This window comes from Vidua macroura, chromosome 1 (assembly GCF_024509145.1).
Source record: "Vidua macroura isolate BioBank_ID:100142 chromosome 1, ASM2450914v1, whole genome shotgun sequence".
In the NCBI taxonomy this organism is placed as follows: domain Eukaryota; kingdom Metazoa; phylum Chordata; class Aves; order Passeriformes; family Viduidae; genus Vidua; species Vidua macroura.
This window is the reverse complement of record NC_071571.1, coordinates 5,528,633-5,541,219: the sequence shown is the minus strand read 5'-3', so window position 1 is coordinate 5,541,219 and position 12,587 is coordinate 5,528,633. Positions and strand designations below refer to the sequence as shown.

Here is a 12,587-nt window from a genome sequence, read left to right as displayed (position 1 = left end):
CTGCAAACCATTGATCAGGGCTCTGCACAGGGGAACAGCAGTGACCTGCAGCAGCTGTTTTTCCAAGCCTGGAAAACACTAATGACAAAGCTAATTAATTCATTTCTCTACTCCATGCCTTCTGTTTAATGCACATGCCAGCAGTGAACCACATTATTTCACTGCAATCCACATATCTCATGGTAATGCGACAATGTTCCTCTAATGTTTGTTGAGAATTTCATTAAAAGATACATTGGGAAAGCAAAATCTTGGTTTGTTTCTCCTACTGGGTTTTTTTTCCCCCTATTTGGTTTCACTCTGAATCCCTGATGTTTCTATTACATGTGATGATGTTTCAATATTATTGAGACTATTAGGAGTTTTCTTAATATTTCCAAATCAACTTTTATTCATAATATTGTTTCAGTGAAATGCCTATTTTTCTACATCAGCTCTTTCTCTCATGACTCTAATAGATCTTAGAAAAGCTCTAATTCCACATATACAGTATAAAATAATGATAACCTGTTTCTTCCACTAATTTACAGAGTGCAGCTGAAGAGAAATCTGCACTTCTACACTTCTAAAGCACATTAAGACATAAAAATCCCAAACCCTCCATGCCCTATGCTGGGACTTATCTCGTGAATGTTACTATTTATCTTGAGAGAGCAATGATAGAGTGGTGCAACACCCACCCCTGAGCATGCACAGGCACACACTTCCAGACCTCATGGACACTTGAGTGCAAAGTTTCAATGAACTTTTGCTTTCAGTCTGAAGAAAAAAATCTGAGATTGTTTGAGATTGTTACCATCTGTCAGACATAGCAGAAAGCTGTGGGCATCTTTAAAGACCAAAAAGAAAAAAAAAAAAAAATCACCAAACCCAGAATTCCATAATTAAGCATATTTATACATTATTATCCACATATACACTAGGCAATATTTACAGCTCACCCGATACTAAGGAAAAGTCCTGGTTTAAGCTGGGATAAAGTTACTTTTCTTCCCAGTAGCTGGTACAGGGCCATGTTTTGGATTGAGAATGACAATAAATGCTCAATATATAAACTGAAGGGAAAGCTGGCCAGGGGCCCCTGCTCGGGAACTGCCTGGGCATCGATCAACAAGTGGTGAGCAAATGCCTTGAGCATCACTTGTTTTGCATATTCTAGTCCCACTATTATTAGAATATCTTTCTTTTCTTTCCTATTAAACTCTCTTTATCTGAATTCATGAAGTTTACTTTTTTTTTTTCCCAATTCTCTTCATCATCTACTGCATTCCTATTTCACTTTTCTAATGTTCTCTGCTGTTGGTTCAAATACAGCCGGGGAATAGAGAAGGACTTCAAAGAGGAAAACTAGATGTTATTCATACTACCACGCTGATCCACAGATTGTTTCAATAAAATAGTCCCTACACGGACACAAAAAATCCCCCCTAAAAGGGTTTACCAAAAATTGCAGACTTGTCTTTTTGTTACCTAGGTTTCTATTTGGACAGTGGAGCTTGTGATTAAGTTTTTTGACCTCTTGCTGTTCCACTCCCCAGTGAGATGATCACTGTGAAAGACTTTTTGGTGACGCACTGACACTGAAGAGATTTCCACAACACAGCAGCAGAAATTAACCTTAAGCACCTTAACACAGCTGATTTGTGCCCAGCTCCTGACGCACAGAGTCCTTCCTTGGAGCTTTTTTACGACATCCTTCCCTCTATTGAAAACAACTATTTTGTTTTCAAACTTTCTTCTTCTCAACCATGAGATCGAGGATCCCTCCTGACTGCTGGGTCTGAAGCAGGAGCTTTGATCCAGTGCCTGCTGAACTCCATTGGTTTCAGCCAGCGTCAGAAGGTGCTGGATCAAGGCTGGAGGGTCTGGAAAACATTAACTGGATATGGTGTGTGGAGCTGAGAGATAAAGCTGGTAGAAAAGGGAGAGAGGGAGAAGGAGAGAAAGAAAAGCATTCCCCTGAAGATGTTTCTTTTTCATTTCACACAACACTTCAAACTGCACAGGATTTTTCAGTCTTTACTACTGAGTGGTCTGAAAAAGAATTGAAAATCTGCCATGTCACACCAAAGAGGAGGCAAGTAACTTCCTCTTGTCAGAATACAAATGATAACACATCTTCTCTTTTTCTCTGGTACCTTGTTATATCATCCTCTGTCTTATTGTATTTTAAAGAGAATTACCTGGCCCTCAATTCTTGTTACACAAATCAAACCAAGACAGTGCCCATTTTGAAAAAAATCCTTCACTAACCTAAGATTTGTTCTGTAGCATTCCCATGATTCAGCTGAAAGGGAAAAGAACCAGTCTGCTGTGTGAGAAAGGATTTAATTGCTCTGGTTAGAAGAATTAATCTAGACAAGCACAAAGAATACAAAGAAAGGAAATTTCTCTTGTTGGAAACTGAATTTTGCTCTTGGATATGCATCTGTAACTTCTTCTGAAGTTAGCAGCATATCAAAGGCAGGATTAGGCCATAGGACATTTGCATCACTAGCCATGGATCCAGACCAAGGGTAGGAACAAAGGGCATTTAGTAAGCTGAAATTAATAAATATTTTACTTGCTTACCTGCTCCATTTCTGTAAAGGTGCTCTGCTCCTCATCCTCCTCCTCGATATCTGACTCACCCACAGCAATAGGAACACAAATGGACAGGTCAGGATTGGTCATAAAATCATCATCCGTAATTGCTGGGTGTTTCTCTCCATTTCTAGTCACTCCATCCTCAGCACGGTTCTCCTTGTGGTTCTCCGCGTCTTTGCCGAGCTCGGCCGCGGTGTGGCTGTTCACGCAGTTGTTGAGGGCTCCTGGGTTCTGGGCAACGAGTTTCATCATGGCCTTCTTCTCAGCTGTGGTCTTGGGGTGCCGGAGGACGTGGCAGCAGAAGTTCCAGGCGGCTTTTTTGGCGTACTGCAGGCCCCTGTTGATGCGGGCGAAAGCGAGCTGCAGGTTGTTCATCTCCCCGTCCTCGTCCGGGGCTGAGAGGTTGTCGGCACTGAAGGAGCTCAGCAGCAAGGCAAGGAACAGGTTGAGCACCTGAAAGGAGTGAGGTCAAAAGGAAATCGGTGAACTTTAAACGTGGGGGGCCACGTGTTTGTGTGGAAGAGGTTTTACAGCGATTTCTGTGAGCCAGAGAGAAGTTTGATAAGAGGATCCATGTTTAGCCCTGAATGAATTTCCTACCAGGGTCGTTGACATAGAAACCAAGAAAGAAAGGAAGATAAATAAGAGAAACCTGCAACTGCCTATTCCAAAAAGCACTTTGTCTTTTGTGACCAATGAGTAAAGTGCAAACTTACGAGTTTTGCATAAAAAGAATGTGTAAAAAGCATGCATGCTATAATAAAGGCAAGTTTGAAGCCTTCTGAAAATGTGTTGCTTTGTATTGTGACCATCTCAACTATGACATGTTTGGTTCTGGAAACAGGAGGGTCTGAGTTTCACCTCATCTGTGGTGCCTAATTACAGGTGGTTTCAGCAGGAAAAGGAGTCTGCAGGCATTTTCAAACACATTGACCTCAGGTGCAAAAGTTTAGCATGGACAATAACACACAGTGACATTCCCTTCCTCCCTCTCCACCCCCAAACCCCAAAACACAGAAAATAAAATGTAAAGCTCAGAAACAGAATACAAAAAAAAAAAAAACCCAAAAAGCTCTGGGAAGACCTCACTGTGGCCTTTCAGTGCTTAAACAGGGTCTACAGGAAAAATGGGGACAAACTTTCTTGTAGGATTGTTGTAATAGGACAAGGGTAAATGGCTTAAACTAAAAGAGGGGAGTCTCAGACTAGATTTAGGGAAGAAATTTTTGAAGATGAGGATGGTGAGGTACAGGTTCCCATCACTGGAAGAATTCAAAGTCAGGTTGGATGGGGCTCTGAACAACCTGATCTAGTTAAAAATGTCCCTGCTCACTGCAGGGTGCCCTTTAAAGGTCCCTTCCAACCCAGATTCTTCTATGATTCTATGACAATGATGTACATAGGCAAGGCACTTCAACTACACTGTACATTTGGAAACATTTCTAAACATTTGTATACATTTTCACAGACAGTCTTGTTTTAAATATCCTCTGGGCCATGAAGGAAATCTATTGTGACTGTGAATAAACACCTCTGAGGTCATATAGCTTCAAAAACTTCTCCCTCCAGGCTAAAACAAGCCATCACAACCAGATTACTATGGCCAAATCTGAGCAAGACTCACTCCCAAAGCAGGTTTGGTTCTGAAAATGCTGTTACTAGTCAGGAAAAAAAAACCCAACAAAACAAAACAAAACAACAAACTATTTGAAGATTTTCACAGGTCTATGAAAAGATCCAAACTGAACTTGAGATTTTGTGTTACCTTCCTCTTGTTCTTGTCACTTCAGAACTCTATACTTTTGCTGGCAGTGAGTGGCAAGATTAGATACAACTAGGAATTTAAGTGATATATTTGATGGTTTAAACCTCTTTTTACAGCCCTGCCCCAAATAAATACCATTATTTCAAATAAATAAAACCAGCTTCTTCTCGAAGGCCATCCCCAGTAATATATCTCACAACCTGGTCACCAGTTGCTGTATATTGAACATTACATCTGCTCATGGTCTGAGAAGAAATAAATTACACCTTTTGTGCTGTATTTATCAGGGCAAAAAGTTCACACTGGAGGTGGATGCTTGGGATGACAGGAATAGGGCAAAGGTGACTCAAACCAATATCTGCTAAAATATATTTACCCCAAAACAAACCAATCCCAAATTGCCTGGTATCAACTCAACTGCTGCCTGTACCAAGTGGGTGGGTGACAGCTCTGGGTACTGCCACGGAGAGGTCAGTGCTGCAGCACTCCTGCCATTTACAGCAATAAAATGGACTTTGTGCAGGTATTTTCTCGGTGATCTCTTAATGCTGCCAGAAATACCTGTAAGCCTCCTGATTTCTCTTTCTGATACGACTCTAAGTTGATAACACCTGCTAGACCAACATAAACAGCATAAAAAGTACTTCTATTTAACTGGGCCTTACCAAAGAGCCACAATCTTTTGCTATCATCCCCTTACTTTGTTCCCTCTTATTTCAAATATTCAGAATATATGGGATAGAATTCTGAAAACCTGGTCCTAATCACTCCGATGACACTGTGTTTGAAGTGCCCTGCCAGAGCTGTTTTGTAAAGTACCCTTTGCAATCACTGTGATTGAAAACAAAAGCAGTTGGTGGCACAGCAGATGCCCCCGTCCATTATGAAACACTGAATAAACCATCACTGCCCCGAGCACTGCCCTGCTCTAAAGTAAAGTGAGATTAAAGCTAATTGTTTCTTAGCTGGTCCACCACACTGATGGCTTGTGTGGGTCTCCTCAGCACTGTGGTGGCCTGGTGGGAATCAGTTTTTCCTTTCACACCCCACTCGCAGGGATTGCAAGTGATGCTGTGTGAAACCAGAGCAGTGGATGTGCAGCCAAGCAGGTGGGAGCCCATCAGGGAAGGAGGCACTGATGGGTCCCCTTTAGCCATTTTCAACCCAGTTTGACAACAGGAGGTCTCAGAGATAACCACACTGCTACAAGTGTCCTGAAAATAAGCACGTGTGTATGTAAGAGGGATCAGCTGGAGGAAGGGAGGGGATAAAGGAATCCAGAATAAAAATCTTCTGGACTCTGTAGGTACAATTCAACTACCTTAACAGAGGTGTCTGATGATGTTGGAGGGTAACTGAGATATCTGCACCTGACCTACAGGAGGTCTGGGTCCTCCCAAAACTCCAGCTGCCGCCCAACCAGGGCATCCCAGTGTGTTGCAGGAGGAGACAGATTGGCCAAATTTAGGGGGCTGAACTGCTCATCAAGGATGGCAGCTGCCTCCAGCCTCAGACACCAAACCCTGAGGATCTAATGGTGCATCTAAGCCTCGTTTCAATCAGAAATTCATCTTGTGGACAACAGAGACTGACCAAGCACAGGTGACCACACCAGGGCTACGTCCATCTGCCAGTGTCTAGTGCCAACTGACCCTTCCATGCCCGAGTCATCCTCAGGCAATTGCCCAGAAGGACACGCTGTTCTGGGAGATCTGTGTTCAGATGGAGGCCAGGATGGATACCTTGCAGTACCCCCAGGCAAAACTGAGTCAAGCCCTAGACCTCTGCAGAGTAGTGATAGCTCAGACATCTCCATACATGAATCTCCTTGTATGCGCAGGAATTTCGTTATCTGAAGCTGAATTTCATCCTGTACTTCATTAACTCTGCTCTTCACTAAAGGTCTGAAACACCTTGATTCACTTTTCTGTATTCATTTCAGACATCAAGCTACATATATACATTAGATATGTTTGTCTAGATGCACCTGCAAGCACATGTAATAGGTGGTAGCATCCTCAGTGTTGTTATTTACCATGGATTATTAAAGCAATGTTCAATTAAATTTTCTTCCCAGAAATGCAGCTGACATTTTGCACAAAGACCTATTTGCACTTCATGATTTTAGCCAAAAATAAATCTCAAATATCATTCCCTGCTTCCTTCATGAGCAGGTAATCTCAGAGTTGCATTGCTGGGCATTCAAACAGAATGAACTGCTGAGTAAGCACTTTATGTTTACTTATTCCCACATTTTACTGTACACTGCATTTTCCAGAAAAAAATATATGCCTAACCCATGACACCCACATTTCCTGTAAAAGGTTATTAATAATACCCAGTTCCCCTGGCTGCTAACACAGTGCTTTCAGTTTAAGCAAAAGCAAACTAAAGATTACCTCAGTTTCCAAAAGCAATGGCAGATTTTTATGTCCATGTGGATCCCCTTAAAAAGAAATTTGCTTTCCAGTGACACTGAGCAGCCAGACTGTGAAAGCAGGTCGCTTTTTTGGTCTTTGAGGCTGGGAATCAAATGACAGATGCACTCAAAGAACCCCAAATTCTTTTGGTATAATTATGTTAAGCTTTTAGCCTAATGACAATCCAGCATGCTTTCGTTTACATTCTCACTTTTAATGCCTTTTCCAAAGCTCGTGACTCTGGTTGTGCCAGTATAAGGCACAAACGATCAGATGAATCCAGCCTTATGTCAGGTGCCTCCCCGAGGTGCTTAAACTGGATTTTTCCCAGGATGTCTGTAGACAATGGAGACAGTCTGGCATCCCAGGGGATGCTGAGGAGCTGAGCAGTGCCCACCCAAGACTAAGCAAGCTTGGATTTTGCATCTCAGAGCTGGATTAAAGGTAGATGCAGCTCAAATAAGCCACACAGAATCACTGAGTATCTCAAGCTGGAAGGACCCACAGAATCATCAAGTCCACCTCCCTGCAGGCCTATCTTAAATGAAATCATATGACTAACAACGTTGTCCATTGTCACACCCAGCAGGTGCCCTGGCAGCCCATCTTGGTGACAATCACACTCCAGGACAGGGGTGACCAGCCTTTACAACCAGACAGCCTTCCCCAGGGCAGAGGGGAGCTCAGGGTGATCCAGCCTCACCCTGAGCAGCAGCACAGGGCAACAAACCAGGTTCTGTGCAAAGTGCTGCACCAATTCTGTGCTGGCAGCACACAGTGAAAAGTAAGAAGCACAGGGGCCTGGAGCTGTCAAGCTGATTCCAAGCTCCCCATCTATGGGGGAGAAACAGGCTGCTGGAAGCACCCATCCTCCCCAAAAAGCTCTAGGCAGGGAGACACATATGCTGCTGTGGTAGGCTGCAGTCTAAATATCTCAGCTCCTTTTGTGTCAACACAGGGCAAAATCAGACAATTTCTATTCAGATGACACCTTCTCATCAAGTCCTGTTTGAAGATATATCTGCAAGCACTGCTGCTGAAGTTAGAATAGTTTTGGAACAAAAGCATGAGGCTACTTCTTCCTTTCCCTTCCACCTTTTTGTTTGCCTTGATTTGGCAAAAGTGGAGCAACATAAATCTTTATGTATTTAACCTTCCATCTGTCATTCAGTCAGTGTGCAGACCTCCTGAGCTCCTGTGGATTAACTCAGCACTGCACTCACTGCCCTGGACCCTCACTGGTGTCACCCAGGAGGAGGGGAAAGGATTTGACACCTTGCTTCCCTGGGGAAGAGAAACCTCCTAGGAGCTAGCCAAGCAGGGTTTGCTGTAATAACAGGGTCCAGAGCAGAAAATACCCCCATCAGTGAAATCTACCAGGAAAAAAGCAATCCATTAATCCAAATTGTAACCCTGTGGCAGCTCATTGTCACTTCTGTCACTCAGCAGCATAGGAAAGGCCAGACAGTGCATGTGAAATACCTGCCAGGATTGCCAGCTACTCATTTAATACTTTTTTATTGTGGATAAACCAGGGCCCATACACCTGCAGTGCCTGGTAGATACAGACCAGCAAGAAGCTCTTCAGACACTCTCTGACTAGTGAAAATATCTGATTTTCTTCCTTCCTGTTGATGGATGGCAGTGGACATCTGCACTGTTCTTTGGCTAGCACAGATGGGAGAGATGCAGTTTGTTCTTTGGAGACCTTCTAGCAAGCCTAACAAAATAGGTGCCAATTATTATATTTTGTTTAGTGTAGCAAAATCCACTAAGCTGCAAAGAAAAACTGTTAAGAAAGGGGCTTTCATTGCACTGAGTAAGTGTTAGATCTAAGTTAGAGATCTGCAGTGATAGGTCAGTAATGTAGTCAGTCCCTCTGGAGGATTATTTCTTTCCTTGGAAGTGTATTTTCCAATCCTTTGTACATTTTCATCCCAGGGCAAAGTCTACTAAGAGAGAGTATTCCCGCAGAAAGCAATTTACATGATCAGTTATTTTCTATATTCCCTTCCTTATTCTTTCAGCTATTTGTGCTTGGATAAGAAGCTTATATCCTCCCAGCCCAGTTTCTCTCTATCCTGCAGTCAATCTCATAATCCCATTCTTCTGGTATCTTAGTTTCTTGTTGTCAAAATGATCATGGTGCCACAAGATTGGCAAGAGGTCCCTGTGGCCTGGGGCAAGTGAGGGAGAGCACAGGTTGCAGCACCATCAATCTCCTTCATTTTTCTTGCCCAAGACCAGCTAGGAAAGCACATGGAAATGGGGATATGAATTTCTTGCCTTGCAGCCACACAACTTCCCATGTGGAAAGTGTTTGAACCCACAAACAGGACAGCAGCTGCAGGTGGGAAGGTTGTGGGGCACTGTAGTACCCCTGTAATACCAATTCTTCCAACAGGAATTTTTTCTCATCAACTCTGTATTAGTCTCTTAGGTGAAATAGCTGGTGTGTCTATTTAAATATAAGAAAATTAATTTTAATAAGAACTATGCAGCAAATACAGTCTATTTCCTAAGTAAAATCTCTGAGCTACTTCATGATAGTAATGAGAGTGGATGTTCTCCTTAGGAAAGAAAAAATGTAAGTTATATGGTAAAAATAATTATTTCATATGCAAAAAGTGGCCGTAATTTCGAAGATTTCATGTGAATGATTTCTATTTACCAGAAAAGGGAAAGAACAAGGCTTAATTTTACCTCTGGCCTATGAAGAATAAGTAGGGAGGTGACTCTAGGAACGGGGTGAGTTGAGGGTGTTCCTCCTATCCTGAATGTTTTTGTGGTATTTACAATAAAGCTGGGGGTTTTACTGCCCATTCTTCTTTTCAGGTATTGAACTTTATATTTCCCCACAGTTTTGGTGTGTCTGGTGCAGCTGTTTGTCCCTGGGCAGTGCAGGGCAAGTGATGCTGCATGGCAGCTGTGCTCACCTGTGTTTGATGGGGTGGGGAATGATCACACAGTTTCTCACTTCAGAGTCTAAAAGGGTACCTGTAATTAATGGGGCAGATTCCTCAGTTCTGTTCTCATCACTTTGCAGAGGAGGGACCAACCTCTAGCCTCTGCCTCTACTCATCCCCAGGTCCTGCAGCACCCCACAAGCTGGAAGAGCGAGGTGCCTGTGTCCTTGTCACTTGAAACACAGTCCTGGAAACATAAATCTGAGGCAACCCGTGACATTTCTTACCACAACCTGGTGGTTGCCTCATTTTGCCAAGACTTTTTCTTTTGTTATTCACCTACGTGCATATAACTGTGCAGACAGATTGTACCACTCCAAATCTGGTCAAGAATTATTGAATTTAGATTTCTTTTGTAGCTGATGACTTTCAGTGTTATTTTTTTTTTTTTTTTTTTATGTTCCTTAGAAGTATTAGAAGATGAGTCTTTGGAAACCAAGTGTTTTCTGATCTGAAATTCCAAGTCTCCCAATGTTATATGTGAGGAGGAAGAGATGGTGAGTGGAGTCAGATAAATTCTTCCCACTACTGGAGCCATGGCATACAAACAAACATGTTCCTGCAGGTTTTTCATCAGATAGCAAAACAACATTAATTCACCAGAGTAGCAAGGGCTCCATCAGAGCTGCTGTGGACTTCTCAAACCTGTGTCTAGACAGACAAAACGTGCTGTGAGTCAAGTCCAGTTGAAAACTCCTCCCAGCAAAACCAGCTGTGTTTGTGATGTTAAAGGCTCAGCGTACCCCAAAAACATCAGGGAAACTGTGGAAAGTTTATTGTTTGCAAACCAAGAGACAATTACCCTTCTACTAAGTGAACAAAAGTGTTTGGCTGTCCTGCTGGGAGGATGTCAGGATAATCAGAGAGCAAGACAGACTGCACAGTCTGGGGAGTCTTTGCTATTGCTGCTCCCTGCAAGGAGCGATGGTCAGTGAGAAACACCTGCATTACTCCTGGAATATTTTCACTGGCTGCATGCAAATAACAGCTGCTCTACCAATTATACAATGACTAATAGGAAAAAAAACCCTCTAATTTTGGATGCTTAAGCTCTGCAGTTTTTACCTGAAGACCACACCAAACCTAACCCTAGGGGGCTCACGTGGAGGACACTGCCCAGTCCAGGCAGAGTGGGATCCCTGGAGTCATCCTTTTACAATTCAGATCCTACACCTCCACAGAGAGGGGGACACTCAGTTGTGACCAAGGACTGTGCTAAGTTTTGCCCTTAGTCATCGTGTCCCTTGGCCAGTCAGGACTGGAGATCAAGAGAAAGAGGTAATTCTCATTCACACATGGCAGAAAACAGCTGGGGAAAGGTAAGGCACAGAGAACCAAAAGGATAAAAAACCCCACATGGAAACAGAGTAAAATTTAAAGAAAATCAGTAAGTAATTTTAATAAGTAAGAAAAGCAGTAAGTAATGGCTCCCTGTGGCCAATATATTACAACAAAGAAAAATCAGCATGAGGGTAGGCCCAGAGACTCAAAAATTAAATCAGAGAGTCAAGAAATAATTAATATTATCTTTCCCCCACCTTTATTTTTTTTTTTTTTTTATTTCAGGGAGAACATGGTTTCCTTTAAAAATCTTACTTTCTAATTCATTTCCCAGGTTTAACATTATAATTTGGGTTCCATCACAAAATCAGACTTTCCTATTAAGTGAAATGCAAAAAGGATACCTCTACAGTGAATCTGGGAGGTGTAAGGAGGTTCTGATTTTTGTGCATTTTGGAAGTGCAGATTCCTGGAAGGGTAGAACAAAGTGACAGAGCTGCCTGCCAGCCAGGAGGCCTTCTTTCAGAAAAGCTTCAAAATAGATTTCTACCAGTAATTTTGCACAGTATGACATCTCCTGCCTTCACAGCACATGGCTGGGCTTGTGGCTTTCACAGACCTCTGTTGGAGAAGCCCCATGACTCAGAAGTGGGACAAAGCCCCACATTTCAATAAAGAAATGGGAGGATTTAGCAGCAGTGGTGCCAGTTACATCTCCAAAATGAAAGCCATGCCCTGCAAAGTGGGAGGTGCTGACACACACACACACACCTCACTGCTGTCCTAAAAAGTGACCCAATTCATCTGCCAGCACCTGCTCCTGGGTCCCACAGTGTCCTCACTGTCAGCTCATCCCCTTGGGTCTCTGGCTCAGCTGTGGCTAATTCTGCACATTTCTTAATGCTTCCTAAATTCCCAGGGAGATATCCATGGGTAGGAAGGGAAGGATGTCCTTATCCTACAGGATATAGCTGGCTCTGAGCTGTGCTTTTCAGAGAAAACTTACTAGAAACATAAGAAAAACACTCCAAGGAGGATTGGCTACCAGCATCCTTCAATCCAAATCTGTGCTCCACCACATGATCAAAGTAAACTCATCTTTCCAGGCAAAATAACTTCATCTCTGACTTCCTTCTTATATCAGAAAACACAAAGGCATTTTGCTGATGTGGAAATTTGAAAATCGTTTCAATTATTAATTGTATCTTGGGTGTCGGTCTAGCAGCTGTGGTTACTAAAAACTTTTAGTGCAAGATGGGTAAGCAAAGGAGAAATTTGATGGTATCAGTTGTCCTTAAGAACATTTCTGTGGGTTTATTCTCACTGCCAGCGTGCTAGAGAGAAATCAGGAACTGTGAGCCAGGCACCTTGGCCATTTTATGATCTAAAAATTGCACCTCAGTAGCAAACAAAGACCTGCTCCCCATCCCTGAGGGCAAGTAGCTGACTTCTCTTCCCCCAGGCAGGATGGATTTGTGCCTGCTCTCCCCAGCCAGGGCTGTTCCCTGAATGCCCAGGCACCAGCTGGGATGGGGTGGCCAGGGAATGTGCTAACCAAGACAGGGAGGG

At 43.0% G+C, this 12,587-nt stretch overlaps 1 protein-coding gene across 1 annotated transcript in view; it reads right to left on the bottom strand.

Annotated features, from left to right (window-relative positions):
* Window positions 1-12,587, bottom strand: part of LOC128805975 (sodium channel protein type 5 subunit alpha-like) — a 207,134-nt gene that overhangs the window by 67,271 nt on the left and 127,276 nt on the right. The window contains exon 18 of the mRNA XM_053975044.1: window positions 2,572-3,039. Coding sequence (XP_053831019.1) covers window positions 2,572-3,039 — 468 coding nt within the window. The remainder of the gene's footprint in view (window positions 1-2,571; window positions 3,040-12,587) is intronic.